At 37.9% G+C, this 16,538-nt stretch overlaps 1 protein-coding gene across 5 annotated transcripts in view; it reads right to left on the bottom strand.

Annotated features, from left to right (window-relative positions):
- Nucleotides 1-16,538, bottom strand: part of MOSPD1 (motile sperm domain containing 1) — a 91,015-nt gene that overhangs the window by 62,237 nt on the left and 12,240 nt on the right. For all 5 annotated transcript variants that reach the window (XR_014793726.1, XR_014793727.1, XR_014793728.1 and 2 more), the window contains exons 2-4: nt 8,289-8,543; nt 8,102-8,177; nt 6,157-6,374 (exon numbers count right to left, since the gene is read on the bottom strand). Coding sequence is in view for 2 of the 5 variants with exons in the window: in XM_084870266.1 (XP_084726392.1) it covers nt 6,157-6,374; nt 8,102-8,177; nt 8,289-8,442 (448 nt within the window). In the remaining 3 variants the exon portion in view is untranslated. The remainder of the gene's footprint in view (nt 1-6,156; nt 6,375-8,101; nt 8,178-8,288; nt 8,544-16,538) is intronic.

Below are 16,538 nucleotides of genomic sequence, written 5' to 3'. Positions count from 1 at the left end.
ATATATTTAAGAAACCCATGAAGAGCATTTTCTGTTATTTGGATTTTCCCACTATCCTTCCTTTCATTAAAAGGAATAGCCAACAGCAACATAATCTTTGTCTTTCGTTAATGAAATAATGCTGTTTATTTTATTATTAAATGCAGCTTTTCTAAATTATTAATACTTTAGCTTTTGTGCAAAGTTTAACTGAGCATCGCCAAAACCAGGTAGATGAAAACAAATTCACATTTTATAGTGATTACTGTTTGAGGTAAAATAATAGCATTAATATCTAAAATCTTGCCCATGAACATAGACAGAGTGGTAAAGGCCTAGAGCCTGGAGCGGGGCAGGAATCGAGTGGTGGGGGGATGGGGGATAAAGAGGGGGACATTTGGTGGGGGGAAATACCTCAAAACAAGTCTTGTTTTAGTTAATAAATGCAGTACCTTTACATTTATATTTGTTGCAAAGATATGTTTTCAAGGAAAACTGACAGTTACACTGCTCACTGCAAACCTACAATAGAGATAATTTCAAGTAATCTTTAGTATTTAGAGAAATTCAAAAAACCTTTGCATAAATGCTTTAAGTTTTTCAAAATGGAAATAGCTCTCTCTTTTTTAAATCCTCACCTGAAGAGAGAGAGAGAGAGAGAGAGAGAGAGAGAGAGAGAGAGAGAGAGAGAGAGATCAGTTGTCTTCCATAAGTGCCCCATTGGGGATGGAACCTACAACCTAGGTATGTGCCCTGACCGGGAATCAAACTGGCAATCTATTGGTGCATACGATGATGCTCAATCAACTAAGCCACCCTGCCTGGGCAGGAAATAGCTCTTTTTATGATTGTTGTAAAAATTTATATAGAGATACACAAATCATAAAGGTTCCTATGTAATCTCATCTTCCTGGAAAAAAACACTATTTGTAGCTTGCTACAGATCCTTTTGTATTTTATTAATGTGCATATAAACATGTAAAATAATTTTTACATAAATGAAACTATAATACACTGTTATAACATTATACTATAATATACTGTTCTATACCTGTATATTTGAACCTCTTTCTTTTTTTTTTTTTAAATATATATTTTATTGATTTTTCACAGAGAGGAAGAGAGAGGGATAGAGAGTCAGAAACATCAATGAGAGAGAATCATCAATCAGCTGCCTCTTGCACACCCCCCACTGGGGACGTGCCCACAACCAAGGCACATGCCCTTGCCCGGAATCGAACCCAGGACTTTCCAGTCCGCAGGCTGATGCTCTATCCACTGAGCCAAACCGGTCCTGGCTATATTTGAACCTCTTTCTATGTTACTGCTGATGTAACCATCTATCATTGTATAAGAACCTTGTATATACTTGCCTGGCATCCCATCTCACAAACATTTATAATTTAATCAATCCCCAACTGATAGACATTTATATCCTTTTCAACCATTTATTATTATATAAATAATAATAAGGACCCTAATTTTCTTAAGCCAGCGTGCACTGACCCAAACATTGCAGACAAAGTTCATTAGTAATGTAATTAAGATAAACCCACTAAGATTCAGCTGCATCTTTTTAACAACCTGGGCTGTAGTATTATGGAAAAGTATGCTTTGTGAGTTTCCCTTAGTTAAATTTCTACTAAATTAATATATACGTTATATGTATGTGCATACACAAGTCCTAGAAAGTAACGTGGAACATTTAATCAGCATATTTGTTAAGTGTATAGAATTATAAGGGCTGCTTCCTTTTTAAACTTTATTGCCATATGTTTTTAGACAATAAACTTGAGGGGGGGAAATCTCATTTTACTGCTTTACAATTCATTTAAAATTCCGAATCTTTCATGAGCATAGCCTTTGACCATTTTCCAGCTAGCTCAAAGAGCTTCACAAAATTGTTGTATTGATAGCATGTCTAATAAACACTTTCTCAGCAGAAGACATGAAAAAAATAATACCACTTTAAAACTTCTCAGAAAACAATCTCAATTTGTTTTAAAATTTGGATAGTCCTAGCCAATTTGGATAGAGCATTGGCTTGCAGACTGAAGGGTCTTAGGTTCAGTTCCAGTCAAGGGCACATGCCTAGCTGTGGGCTCAATCTCCAGTGTGGGGCATGCAGGAGGCAGTTAATCAATGATTCTCTCTCATCATTGATGTTTCTGTCTCTCTCTCCCACTCCCTTCCTCTCTGGAATCAATAAAAATATGTTAAAAAATTTAGTTCAGAAAAACTTAATGGAAAACCTGAGAATCCTACATACTGGAAATCACACATAATTCACTATAGTCATGTGACAAATCTGATGTTTTGTTCAACTACAGACTGCATATGCAACTGCAGTTCCCTAAGATTATAATGGAACTGAATAATTTTTACCACCTAGTGATACTGTAGCCATCACAATGTCATAGCACAACACATTACTCACACGTTTTTGGTGCTGCTGGTATAAACAAACCTACTGAGCTACCATTTGTATAAAAGTACAGCACGTATAATTATGTACAGCACATAATTCTTGATAATGATAATAAAAGGTGATGTTACTGGCTTCTGTATTTACTATACTACATATAATTTTTATCATTATTTTGTAGTATACTCTTTCTACTCTAGAGTTTGCTGTAAAATAGTATGCCATGTTATGCAGGCCACAGCAGCCTCACAGGTCTTACGTTTTCCATATCTCTTGATTGCATTATTTCCTCTTGTGCTTGATTTAATCTCGTGTTGTTTGGGGCATTAACATGCTACACAGGTTTGTAGCCTAGAAGCAATAGGCAATACCATATAGCCTAGGTGTGTAGTAGACTATACTACGTAGGTTTGTGTAATTGCACTCTATGATGTTTGAACAACAAAACTGCTAATGACACATTTCTCAGACGGTATCCCAGTGACTGAGTGACACATGGCTGTTTTAAAAAAACAAACAAGTTTAAAATAGCACTTTGTCAACATAGACTAAATCATCCACCATTACACTCTATTAAAGAAGAAAACTTTACTCAATTCCATATTAGAAACATATCGCCCTTGCTCTAGAGCAGTGTTTCCCAAACTTTTGACATATGTGTACCCCTTCTATAATTTTCGTAACACTGAGTACCCCTCGTAATCATGAGAACGTAGAATTAGGTGCAGTTAAGCACGGTGCAGTGCATATCCCCACCAAACTCTGGTGCAACACGTACCCCCACCAAACTCTTCCCGTACCCCTGGGGGTACGAGTACCACACTTTGGGAAACACTGCTCTAGAGTGTCCATAGCAGTTTAAACCTTGTAAGACAAAGAAAGCCAACCCAACAGACCCTACCAAATAAGAAGTTCAGTGAAGCTATAGTCAGCCACAGATTCAACAAACCATTGACTTGCAGTTGGAGGATGCGGAACCCATGATACAAAGGGCCAAATAAGACACTTGAGCAACTGCTGATTTTAGTCATTGTGGGGGGGGGGTGTTCTGGAGCCAGTTATCCTTGGATACAGAAGGACAATTGTACTCTGTGCCTAGAACATAATGGTATACTAGACAAATAAGAGGCCTGCTTTCATTGAGCTTCCTGACATCGTTTTTTGGGTTCTTTTGGTTTTTCAAAATAGAGATCACCACGTGTTATTCCAGTATCACCTAATTTCACTTATTTATCTACTCCAATTTTACAATTAGAAGAATACTTTAATATATTTCAGATACCAAAGATTCAGTATAAAAATAAAGAATAAAATGCTCAATTAATATACATTGTAATTATTTAGCCTTTCAGGATAATTTTTCACCTGAATTCTCATACACTTAAAAATAAAAGAGGATAGCCCTAGCTGGTTTGCCTCAGTGGATAGAGCATTAGCCTGCAGACTGACGGGTCCCAGGTTCAATTCGGGTCAAGGACACATGCCCAGGTTGTGGGCTCAGCCTCCAGTAGAGGGAGTGCAGGAGGAAGCCAATCAATGATTCTATCTCATTATTGATGTTTCTATCTCTCTCTCCCTCTCCTTTCCTCTCTGAAATCAATAAAAATATATTTTAAAATAAAAATAAAAGAGGATAAAAATATAACTAAACTTTTAACTCTTATTCTTGGCTATTAAACTGGTTTGTTAAATACAAATGAGTTCCAAGGATCACTTTTTTAACCATTTGAATGCCATAAGCATCTATAGCTGCAAGCAGCAGACCTTTTTTAATTAAATTAAAAATATCACGCAAAACTCTGGGGAGGAAGGGCATGTATGGGAGTATGTGGGGAGAATTGGTAAGATATGTACACACATAATACCTTAATAAAAAATGAAAAAATAAATAAAATTTTAAAATATAGGGGACTCTTCCCCCTCCCTAAGTGGGAGTCAGTTCTGTGGGACTCTTTTCTCTCCCCACATGGGAGTCTGTACTTATTCTTCAATAAATCTCCACCTATGTTATAAAAAAATATATATATACATATATCATGGCAGTTAAATTATGAATGTAACATAAAAAAACAAATATCCATATTTTATGGTCTTTTTTGTTCTAGAGAAAGCATTGTGAAAGGGGAATCTTGAATATCATAAACATTTATAAGTCAACTTAATATTGATCTAAGGTCAGTGTATCATTGGGCATGTGGAGGTATTATTGATATGAGAAAATGCTAAGTAACTGACTTACTATCTGAAAAGGGATTTACTATCGGGCAAAGGGTGGGAGGAAGAGACTGAACATAAACTGTGCACCTATGGATGAGGACAATGGAGGATGGGGAGGGGGTAGAGGGTGGGGTGGGAACCTGGTGGAGGGGGGAAGAAATGAGGAACCTTTGTAATAATATGAATAATAAAGATTGATTTAAAAAAATATATATTGATCTAAGGTCAAAGTGGCATTTGACAAAGGGTCTCTTTCAGCTTCAAAATAAGAAAAGCTGGTCCTGTCAATCAATAACAGTTGCTGAGAAAAAAATCAATCTACTAGCTACTACCCAGTTTTGTTATCACCAGAAAATGTGGGCACTCCCTACATGGACTGAGAAGCCTTGCCTACAGTAAATTAAAGAGGCATTACTCCCTGTGTTATCAAAATAAACATGCTAAGATGAACAGACTGATAGGGAATCTATGAATTAATATAATGACAAATAGACTTTATGTGACAATTTCAAGGGCAGCTGCTATTACATTTATATATCACTATCAAAAAGTTCCCATGATTTTCTATGGAAAATTTATCTACCTCCTCTTTTAATGGGGTTGGAGGGAGATAATGAAAAATTAAAAAGGAAAGATGCCCAAAGAGTTGAAGATGAGGATACTGTCAATGTTGAAATAATATATCATAACACTTCTATATATCTAAGCTAGAAGGAAATGGGGAATAAGAGGGATTGAATCAATAGCCCACAGGGGATATTATAATCTACTTAGTTTAATTAACTTCAACTTTAATGACTTTTTTTCCCCAGAAATAATATAAACAGTGCACCAAGCTTGGCCTATTGCCAAACACAATCTCTCCTTCTTAAAACTAATTAAATGAGAAAGGATATAGGAAAGTCACAGAAACAAGAGTATATAATTGCCAAATTGTGATAGCATTATAAAGTACAGTGCCTGCATTCTCAGGTTTTATAGATTTAAATGTTATGGGAACATTTGCCTTCTCCTTACAGCACCCGCTAGTCCTCTCCTCTGAAAGTCCAGCTCTAGACCTCGGCTTGATTTTAGGTATCTAATCTCTAGGTTCTGTTTCAAAAGTAGTTGATTATTTTTAAAGCAACAGATTATTTTTCTTTTTTAATTACTTTATTAAGGTATCACTTATTTGTCTTCATTCCCCCCCCCATTCCCATCCCAAACCCTCCCCATGCATATCCCCACCCCCCTGTTGTCCATGACCACTGGTTAGGCTCATATTCATGCACACAAGTCCTTTGGTTGATCTATCTCCCTCATTCCCACCCTCCCCTACCTTCCCTCTGAGGTCCGACAGTCTGATCACTGCTGTTCTTGTTCATCAGTCTATGCTGTTTATCATTTCCCCTAGATAAGTGAGTTCATGTGACACTAGAAATACACTTATAAGAACAGAAAATGAGACAATTCTAGTACTTATTCTTAGATCCCTGATTATTTTAAAGTTAGAAATGTGTAAGACCTCAAAAGAGCTTTAAAAATAACCCAAATACCTGGTTGAAAAGACTGCTCAAAAAATAAGCTATCACTTAATGGTTCCTTTATTCTTTTTTCCTCTTCTTCCTTTTGTTGCTCTTTTGCAGAAGGGAGAAGAGTAGCCACAACCTCTTTCTTTCCTAAAGCCTTTCTCTCGCTTTGTTCGGAAACTTGCAGACGGAATTTGTCTATTACTCCATAGTGACAGGATCGAACATCTTTATGACGAATCACACTGAAAACATTAAAAAATAACAAATGCTGTTTAGGTTTTGGGGGTGGGGGCTGTCAAACAGAATTCAGCAAGAGATTTCATACATTCAAATAATATTAACTGATTATCACCAAATATTCAAATACAGAGATTTGCTAATGAGGCTTTTTCTTTTTAAATCACAGTATAACCCAAAAGGAAATGGGTACTGCTGAAATATTCGATAAAAGCACATACTCTAAAACAGAGAATAAAAGTAAAATATGATGGGCAGCTCTAGTCGGTTTGGCTCAGTGGATCAGCTTGCGAACTGAAGCGTCCCAGGTTTGATTCCAGTCAAGGGCACATGCCCAAGTTGTGGGCAAAGAAAATTCCTTTTGGCAATGACTTCTTTTCTGGATATCTGAATATAGTAATATTTACTAAAATAAGATATATGAAATTGTTTCTTCCTCCACAAAAAAGTTTCTATTGCCACTTATTCAAAAATATTAACACATTTTACAAACCTCACCCTAGATTTAAAATCTGAAATCCATGAATGCAGATAAAAATAAGCATTTGCATGAGTAATCCAGTGTGACCAATCCAACAGAAGGCTAACAATACACTTCTGTATCTCTCTGAAAAGAGTATAAAGCACTTCAATGTTTACGAATTATCTGAAATTCCATATATTTTACTTTGTTCTTAATAAGGAACACAGAATAACTAGGTCAAAGGTTACACATATTTTTGGCTAGAAACTACATTTCTTTGGAATAGTCCTTGCTTATTTTGTACTGAATGAAAATCAAAAGAAATGTGCAAAAACACATTCTTAAAGATACATCATTTTAATGTTGTAAGTCTATTAAAAAGAAAAGACTTCTGCTTCTCATTCTCCCAGAAAATTTAAACAAATACAGTTCACTGAGTGGCTTAAATTAAGGGCTGTTCAATGGATCCATCTGGTCATCACCAGTTCTAAAGTGAAAATTAAGTATGAACAGCCTGAACAAACAAACAGTCATTTATCTGGCACTCTAAGAAGAAATTATCTAGAAGAGCTCAGATAACCTTTTATAGATGAGTAGTTATGCACTTGCTTCCTGTTTGTATAGATTAACTTCAAAACTTATTAGCTGAATCATTTTGGATGAACTTATATTACTGTTGCCCTGAGAGTGTAGTATTATTAGTTTCCCAAATTTCACTATAATAGCAAGATGTTCCAAAGAAAGTTGAATTTCTTAATCATAGCTAGAGAAATTTAAAGGAATAAGTTAAAACTTTACCTTCATAAATGTCCATTATAACTAAAAGCACAACAATGAGGAAATGTTCACAGAAATATTAACACACATCAGTATTAACATAATGAAATATTATTAAGTATTTGTTTGACCTATTTAGAATCCACTAGTAACTTAACAAGAATTTATTTTTCTTTTTAATTCAACCTCTTGGTTTGATATTGGTTAATAAAATTATATACGTTTCAAGTGTATAATTCTATAATGCCTTAACTGTGTATTGCATTGTGTGAGCACCACCCAAAGTCAAATGTTCTTCCATTACCATATATTTCACTCACTTTACCCTTTACTACCTCCCAAAAATTTCTGATAGACTAAAACTTTCAGCAAAAAAATCAAAGTATAATAAATGCCTATGTGGGAATAGCTTCAAGAAAAAAACCTTTTCAAGTTAAACATATAAATATTAACACATTTAAAACATGTTACCAGGAAGTAATTGGGACTTACATATCCACACAACACTGAGGCTTTACTGCACCTGCAGCATCAACGACAACATACTTATTTGGAGTAGTACACAAAACTGAAAGAAAAAGTCACAATGACCATTAGTGTTTTTAAAAAAATTAGTTTCTACAAGTAAAAAAATTAGTAGGGACTAGTTAAATCCATCAAATAGACCTAGGAGACTCACCTTTGAACTTTAAGGCAAACTCATAGGGATTATATAAAGTCAGCACTTGCTTATGTGTTGACTGGTCATCTGCATAAAATATTAGTTCTGTGGGAAACACAAAAACAGGAAGATTTCCTTTCACTAACTCTAGTTGTCTTTTTTGTTGATGCATTGGCACTGAATCCCCCTTGCTGCAGCTTCTGTTTTCACAGTCTTGACTCTATTTTGGACTTTTCTTAAAGTCAGTTAAAAATTCCAAAGCATTTTGGCAATCTAGAAAGAGAAGAGAGAAAGAAAACTGAATGATACCTGTTTTTATTTGCTGTCCCACCATGAAAAAGCATGTTTAATGTGCATTAAAATAGACCCCCAAATAATTTAAACAAGCATTTTGACTTTTCCTCTAGGCTTTTAGCTAACTAAGCAAAGAAATTTATACATGTTCCTTTCACATTCAAGGTTTCAACCTTCCACAAATAACATTAATACCTGAATGAGGGATTAAAGGCTTTGTACCTCAATTTAATAGCCCTTTTTAAAGAGATGAGATCAGAGACATCACTCTTTTTAAATTTCAGATTTTTTAATAAAGTAAGTATTCCCTCCACCAATCTTATGTGAGCCAATCAGAATTCTTAAAGACTAAAGAAATACATAGAACATCTCTAGCTGGTTTAGCCTAGTGGATAGAGCATCGACCTGCAGACTGAAGGGTCCCAGGTTCAATTCTAGTCAAGGTCAAGTACCTTGGTCGCAGACACATCCCCAGTGGGGGGGAGAGGGGGGCTGGTGGTGTGCAGGAGGCAGCTGATCAATGTTTCTCATCTCTATCCCTCTCCCTTCCTCTCTATAAAAATCAATAAAATAAACAAATAAAATATATAGAACAAAGCAAGTTTCCACAGTTTATGGAAGAAAAACATGAGAATCATTTTCACACTCATCTCAACAATACGATAGTGCCTTCAGGAAGCATGGATGGCAGAGTTATTTCAAACTTCTTTCTACTGAAACCAAAGATAAGCAAAAATGTCTGGAAGTCAAATATCCAAACTGTCCATGGAGTTTTCTATGAAATTTCAAAGTCAGTAAGTAGGTCTTGGTATGTGAGTGGCACTGTGCCTCCCCCACCCCCACCCGCCCCCTCCACATTAAGTGTACAGACTTCCTGAGAGCTATTTTCTTCTTTAAACTTCAAAGACCTTGCTGGATTCCTTCGGGGGTTGTTGAATATGTTCCAGACAGTTGTAACTGGCATAAGTCTGACTGATAAGTGCAATTTTCTGTATTTGTCTCCGAAACCAATTTCAAGCAACATTACTTAGCTAGTACCCTGTGTGACTTTTTCAAATAAAATACAAAAGCTAAAACATACAATCACAGGAAATACCTGATTCTCACCCTGTAGATCACACATTTAAAACAAGTCATAAGCATTTAATAGTTTGCTTTCAAGTTCTCATATATTCAGAGTAAATATAACAAATGATTAATTTTTGTTGTTGCTTTACCAGCCTTTAGAGTACACGTGCTGTGATTCTGATTTAAGCCTTTCCCACTTTTATCAAATAGGATACTGTATAGTCATGCATGCACATTTTTATCCTTTTCTTTCAGCTGAATGCCTATTATATATAGGCCTGGCACTATGTCAGGAGCTGTACAAAGATACAAAGATAAATAATGCACAGGCCTTGTCCTCAAGAAACTCAAGTCTCACTGATAAAATAAATATTAAAGCTGTCTCTATTATAATGCACACTATTGTATATTAAGTACTTGGAGATTATAAGACTACTAGTACATGAATAATTCTACCTGGAAGAGAGGCCAGGAGATAGCACTTGAAGTAGTTCTTAAAGAAAAAGATACACACTTCTATGCTAGGGGTAGGGGTTAGAGATAGGTATGGAGGGTATTCTGACTGAGGGAACAGCATAAGCAAAGATGCAGAAACATGAAGGTAAGAAAGAATGTTGAAAAGGTTCTAATCAAGGCCCTGGCCGGGTAGCTCATACACCAAACTTGCAGTTCCATCCCTGATAAGGTTACATATAAGAGTCAACCAATGAATGCATAAATAAGTGGAACAAAAATTGATCTCTCTCTCTCTCTCTCTCTCTCTCTCTCTCTCTCTCTCTCTCTCTCTCTCTCTCTCCCCCCCCCCCTTCTTCTCTCTTTACCTAAAAAATATCAAAGGTACTGTCAGGAGAACCAAGAGGGCAGGGTAGGTAAATGCCTGTACTCACTGCCTCCCACAGCCACATAAAAATTACAACTAATATACAGAACAGCCATCATTCAGAACCGCCTGAATAAAAAAGATTAAATAAATAAAATAAAATAAAGAACTGCCTGAAAGCTAACTGAATAGAAGTCACACAACTAGAAAAGTAAAGAAGAAAGCACACTGAGATTAGTAGGAGGGTAGGAGGGGTGGAGGCATGGAACAGGTTGGCCCAACACCCAAGTATGTTGTTTTTTAATTGGGAGGGAGATTGTATGGAGGCTGCCCTTGAGGAGTAAGGGGTCCCAACCCCCCCTCAACCCCGCCCAGCCCAGGGTTCCAGAGCTAGGAAGAGAAGTCCCTGTAACTTTGGGCAGTAAAAACCAGCAGAGATTGTGGTTGAATGACAAGGAGGCTGCTGGAGTCCCAGGTGCTCCTCTTAAAAGGATATCACATGAACTTACATGTTTGGCATCAGGACAGAAACTTGGAGATGGCTTTCTCCCAGACAGGGGTGTTAGCAAGGGTAATTGTTCCTGGGCTGGAACCTCCCCTGTTGCAGGGCTGACTGGCATTCATAGCTGAGTCTCAACCAGCCTAGAGCGCACTGTTGCTCCACCCTGGAGATTCCCTGAGATCCCACCCAACCCAATTTACAGCCCCACCCAAGCTGTTTGCAACAGCTTTTCCATATGAATGGTCTGTACTGGCTCAGGCTTCAGATTTTGCTAAAATCTGTCAAACAAACTTCAGCTGGTGACAGCATGCCCCAAACCTATCACTGAAGGCCCAAGACCTGGCACTAACACCAGCCTGCCCTGCTTCACTGCTGGGCTTTGCCGTCTGCACAGCAGCTCTTCCACTGTAGTTGAAGCTGGTCCTCAAAACTAATTGACCTGAAGGTCAACTACTCCCAGAGAGGCCAACAGCAATCAAGACTCAACTACAAGACAGTGTTCACAGCCCACACAAGGGCACACCTAGAGAGCCTAGCTCAGGTGATTGGGGAGACTGAGCCACTGGGACCTGTAGGACACATACTACAAAAGGCCACTCTACCAACTCTAGGAAACATAACAGCTCTACCTAACACATAATAACAAACACAGGTTTGCAGCCAAAACGCAGAGACAGCCAAAACCGGTTTGGCTCAATGGATAGAGCGTCGGTCTGCGGACTGAAGGGACCCGCGTTCGATTCCGGTCAAGGGCATGTACCTTGGTTGCAGGCATATCCCCAGTAGGGGGTGTGCAAGAGGCAGCTGATCGATGACTCTCTCTCATCGATGTTTCTAACTCTCTCTCTCCCTTCCTCTCTGTACAAAATCAATAATATATATATATATTTTTAAAAAAATACAGAGACAAAGAAACATGTCACAAATGAAATAAATGGAAGCAAGCAAATTACTGAATAGAGTTCAAAAGAATAGTTATAAGATTACTCAAGGATCTTAATGAGACTTCTTAATGAGAGCTTCAAGAAACTTAGTGAGCCGAAACAGGTTTGGCTCAATGGATAGAGCGTCGGCTTGGGGACTGAAGGGTCCCCGGTTCAATTCCAGTCAAGGGCATGTACCTTGGTTGCGGGCATATTCCCAGTAGGGGGTGTGCAAGAGGCAGCTGATCGATGACTCTCTATTGAGAGAGAGAGAGAGAGAGAGAGAGAGAGAAACTTAGTGAGACTTTCAAGGATCTTAGTAAGAATGTCAAAGACATAAAAAAAGACCAGTCAGAAATCAAGCATTCACTAACTGAAATAAAGAATAATTTACAGGGAGTCAACAGTAAAGTAGAGGATTCAGAGAAGCAAATCAATGATTTGGGATACAAGGAAGCAAAAAAACAATCAGAAGAAAAAAAAATAAAAAGAATCCAAAAATATGAAGATAGTGTAAGGAGCATGTAGCTTCAAGCATTCCAACATTCACATTATGGGAGTACCAGAAGGAGAAGAGAGAGAGCAAGCTATTAAAAACCTATTTGAGAGAAACCAATATGGTGGCATAGATAAATACCTAAACTGCTGCCTTGCACAACAATTTTAAAACTACAACTAAAAGAGAAAATGTCTATCACCCAGAACCACGGGAAAGCTGGCTGAGTGGAAGTTCTACAACTAGAAAGAAGGAAAAAAGAGCATTGAGACATGCACAAGCACTGAAAAGCTAAGGTATGAAGGTGGAGGTGCAAGAATCGGCTGGTGGTTGCCGATTGGATATGCTGCTTTTTTTCAACCCAAAGGGAGACAAGTTACCAATTACTCTGAAATCCAGTTTCTGGGGAGACAATGGGGACCCAAACTCCTACGGAGAGAAGCTGGACTGTTGGCCATTAGGTCAGAAAGTGAGGGTGACTTTCTTGCAGAGGTGCAGCCAGTAATCATTATTTACTGCATTGAAGCATGGAATGTGGGGTCTTGGAAACACAGAAACACAGAGAAGGCTGACTGGTAGCCATCGTTGTTAGCCACGCCCTAGCCTAGTGACACCCTGAGACTCTGCCCCACACAATCTACAAACCCACCCTAGCTCCACACAGTGGCTTTTGCATATAAATGGCCTGCCCTATCGCAGCTTAACCTAACAAACTACAGCTCCAATCAGACAGCTCCAAAACCTCCAAACCCCAAGCAAAGAGGAGAAAACTGTAGTTCTCACTGTAGCTCCTGCTTGGTGGCCTCAGACAGTACCTGACCTGCACCCCATTGGAAATCCATAAACTAGTGTATCCATTGGTCTGTGTGAGAAGACACCAGATTTCAACTATCCTCATAAGAGACACATTCGAGAGGCAAACTCAGTAAGCACCAAAGCACCACTGAAACAAGTTCTGCCCAATAAGTGTGTCCCCAGCACAGTAATACAGCCAATTGGCCTGGAGGTCAATTCCTCACCAACAACAATCAAGACTTCACTACAAGACTGTACACACAGTCCACAAAGGGGTGCACCAAAAGTGTCCACCTCAGATAACTGGGAGGCTGACCCATTGGACCATATAGAACACCTAGCACACAAAGACATCCTATTAACTCAGGGAAGCAGCGAAAAAGGAGAAAAGGAAACAGATCACAAATGAAAGAAATGGAAGACAGCAAATGACTGGATATAGAGTTCGAAACCACAGTTATTAGGTTTTTGAAGAATTTCCTAGAAAAGCCAATAAATTTAACAAGATCCTCAAGGATATGAAAAAGGACCAACTAGAAATTACGGTAAGCATACACTGAGTGAAATAAAAAAATATATATATTAGCCAGGACCGGTTTGGCTCAGTGGACAGAGCGTCGGTCTGCGGACTGAAAGGTCCCGGGTTCGATTCTGGGCAAGGGCATGTACCTTGGTTGCGGGCACATGCCTGGTGGGGGGTGTGCAAGAGGCAGCTGGTCGATGTTTCTCTCTCATCGGCGTTTCTAGCTCTCTGTCCCACTCAATTCCTCTCTGTGTAAAATTAATAAAATATATTTTTTTTTAAATTAAAAAAATAAAATAAATTAACTATAATATGTATATATATATGTGTGTGTGTGTGTGTGTGTGTGTGTATATATATATTATACAGAGATCTATCAGCTAACTCGAGAATCGCAAGGATCAAGTCAAAGAGTTGAAATACAAAGAAACAAAAAAAAACCCTCAATCAGAAAAACAAAAAGAAAAAGTAATCCAAAAATATGAAGATCGTGTAAGAAGCCTCTGGGACAACTTCAAGCATACCAACATCAGAATTATGTGGGCGCCAGAAGAAGAGAGAGAGCAAGATACTGAAAACCTATTTGAAGAAATAATGACCAAAAACTTTCCACACTTAGTGAAAGAAATGGACTTACAAGTCCAGGAAGCACACAGAACCCCAAACAAAAGGAATCCAAAGAGGACCACATCAAGACACATCATAATTAAAATGCCCAAGGGCAAAAGACAAAGAGAGAATCTTACAAGTAGCAAGAGAAAAACAGTTAATTACCTACAAGGAAGCACCCATACGATTATCAGCTGATTTCTCAACAGAAACTATGCAAGCCAGACAGGAGTGGCAAGAAATATTCAAAATGATGAATAGCAAGAACCTACAACTAAGATTACTCTACCCAGCAAAGCTATCATTCAGAATTGAAGGTCAGACAAAGAGCTTCACAGATAAGTAAAAGCTAAAGGAGTTCATCAACACCAAACCAGTATTATATGAAATGCTGAAAGGTATTCTTTAAGAGGGAGAAGAAGAAAAAGGTAAAGATAAAAATTATGAACAACAAATACATATCTATCAACAAGTGAATCTAAAAATCAAATGAATAAAACAATCTGTTGAACAGAATAAAGTGGTGAATATAATAGAATCAGGGGCATAGAAAGGGAATTGACTGACAATTCTCAGGGGGAAAGGGATGTGGGGGGTACAGGAAGAGAATGGACAAAAATCGTACACCTATGGATGAGGACAGTGCAGGAGGGGAGATAAGAGCAGAGGGTGGAGTGGGAACTGGGTGGAGGGGAGCTATTGGGGGGGAAGGAAAAACAATTGTAATAATCTGAACAATAAAGAATTATTAAATTTAAAAATAAAATAAACCTTAGAAGGTCTTTAAAAAAAATATTTGAAGAAATAATAACAGAAAACTTCCTCTGCCTGGTGAAAGAAACAGCCTTACAAGTTTACAAAGTCCAAACAAGAGGAACCCAAAGAGGCCCACACCAAGAGACAACATAATTAAAATGACAAGGCTTAAAGACAAAGAATATTAAAAGCAGCAAGAGAAAGGCAGTTACCAACAAGAGAGTGCCTACAACTATCAGTGATGAATAGCAGGGACCTACAACCAAGATTACTCTACCCAGCAAAGCCATAATTTAGAATTGAGGGTTACATAAATAGCTTCACAGACAAAAAGCTAAAGGAGTTCATCACCACCAAACCAGTATTATATGAAATGTTAAGGGTATTCTTTAAGAAGAGGAAGAGGAAGAGGAAGAAGCAGGAGGAGAAGGAGGAGGAGGGGGAGAAGGGAAGAAACACAGACAATAAAATGGCAATAAATTCATATCTATCAACAATCAAATCTAAAAATTAAAATAAATTCACAAGAAATCTAATGAATAAAATAATCTGGTGAATAAAACAAAACCAGAGGCATAGAAGCACGGAACAGACTGATGAATCTCAAAGGGAAGGGGGGAGGGGTGGGAAGAGATTAACCAAAGATCTTACCTATGAACACAGACAGTAAGGTGGTAAAGGCCTGGGATGGGGCAGAAACTGGTTGGAAGGGGGTAATTGGGGGAAAAGGGGGACATCTGCAATATTCTTAACAGTAAAGTTTTTTTTAAAGCCAAAAAATACTGTCAGTTTAAGAAAAAAAGTCATAATTCATACACTCTCCTAGATCATTCTTGCCAGGACTAATTGGCAGACCCTGAACAATGGATTAATGATTACTCTGACACATGTTTCTGTTAAAGAGAGGGCTAAGGGACTGCTTGGCTATAGCAACCAAACAGCCCTATTCACCTGCCTCCTTAGGTTTTTATTGTAACCACAGCTTGAACTAAAATTAACTATTAGATACTATCGGCAGGGTAAGCATTCTTGAGAAGACACATGCGTCTGTAGTGTCCTTTAAGCAAGAACCTTTTGAAGTCTAAATATAAAGATTCAAGCAAAACACCTGGAGGCCCAGACTTGTTTGGAAAAGTCAAGGCAGGGTCTGCGGTCTTCGGCAAGGTCCCCCTAGAGACCTCTGATCTCTCAGAGAATCCTTCTTACAGACTTTCCAACCAAGTGCTTCCCCACAGATCATCATGCTACTTTATGTCCATAAATCCATAGCATGCATGTAGCTCATAACAGTGTTGTTTTTAACTGAGCTGAAAGTGCCTTTAGACATTTTTTGCATTTTTTTATTATTATTGTTGTTGAAAGTATTACAGATGTCGCATTTTTGCCTATCAACTTTTATTTGTAACATTTAACATTTGTATGATGCATAAGAAATTTCAAACTTTTTTCATTAATCACTTACATTGAATGAATAGGGTGGTG

This window comes from Pipistrellus hanaki (assembly GCF_964339955.1).
Source record: "Pipistrellus hanaki genome assembly, chromosome: X".
In the NCBI taxonomy this organism is placed as follows: Eukaryota; Metazoa; Chordata; class Mammalia; order Chiroptera; family Vespertilionidae; genus Pipistrellus; species Pipistrellus hanaki.
This window is presented reverse-complemented; position numbering and strand designations above follow the sequence as displayed.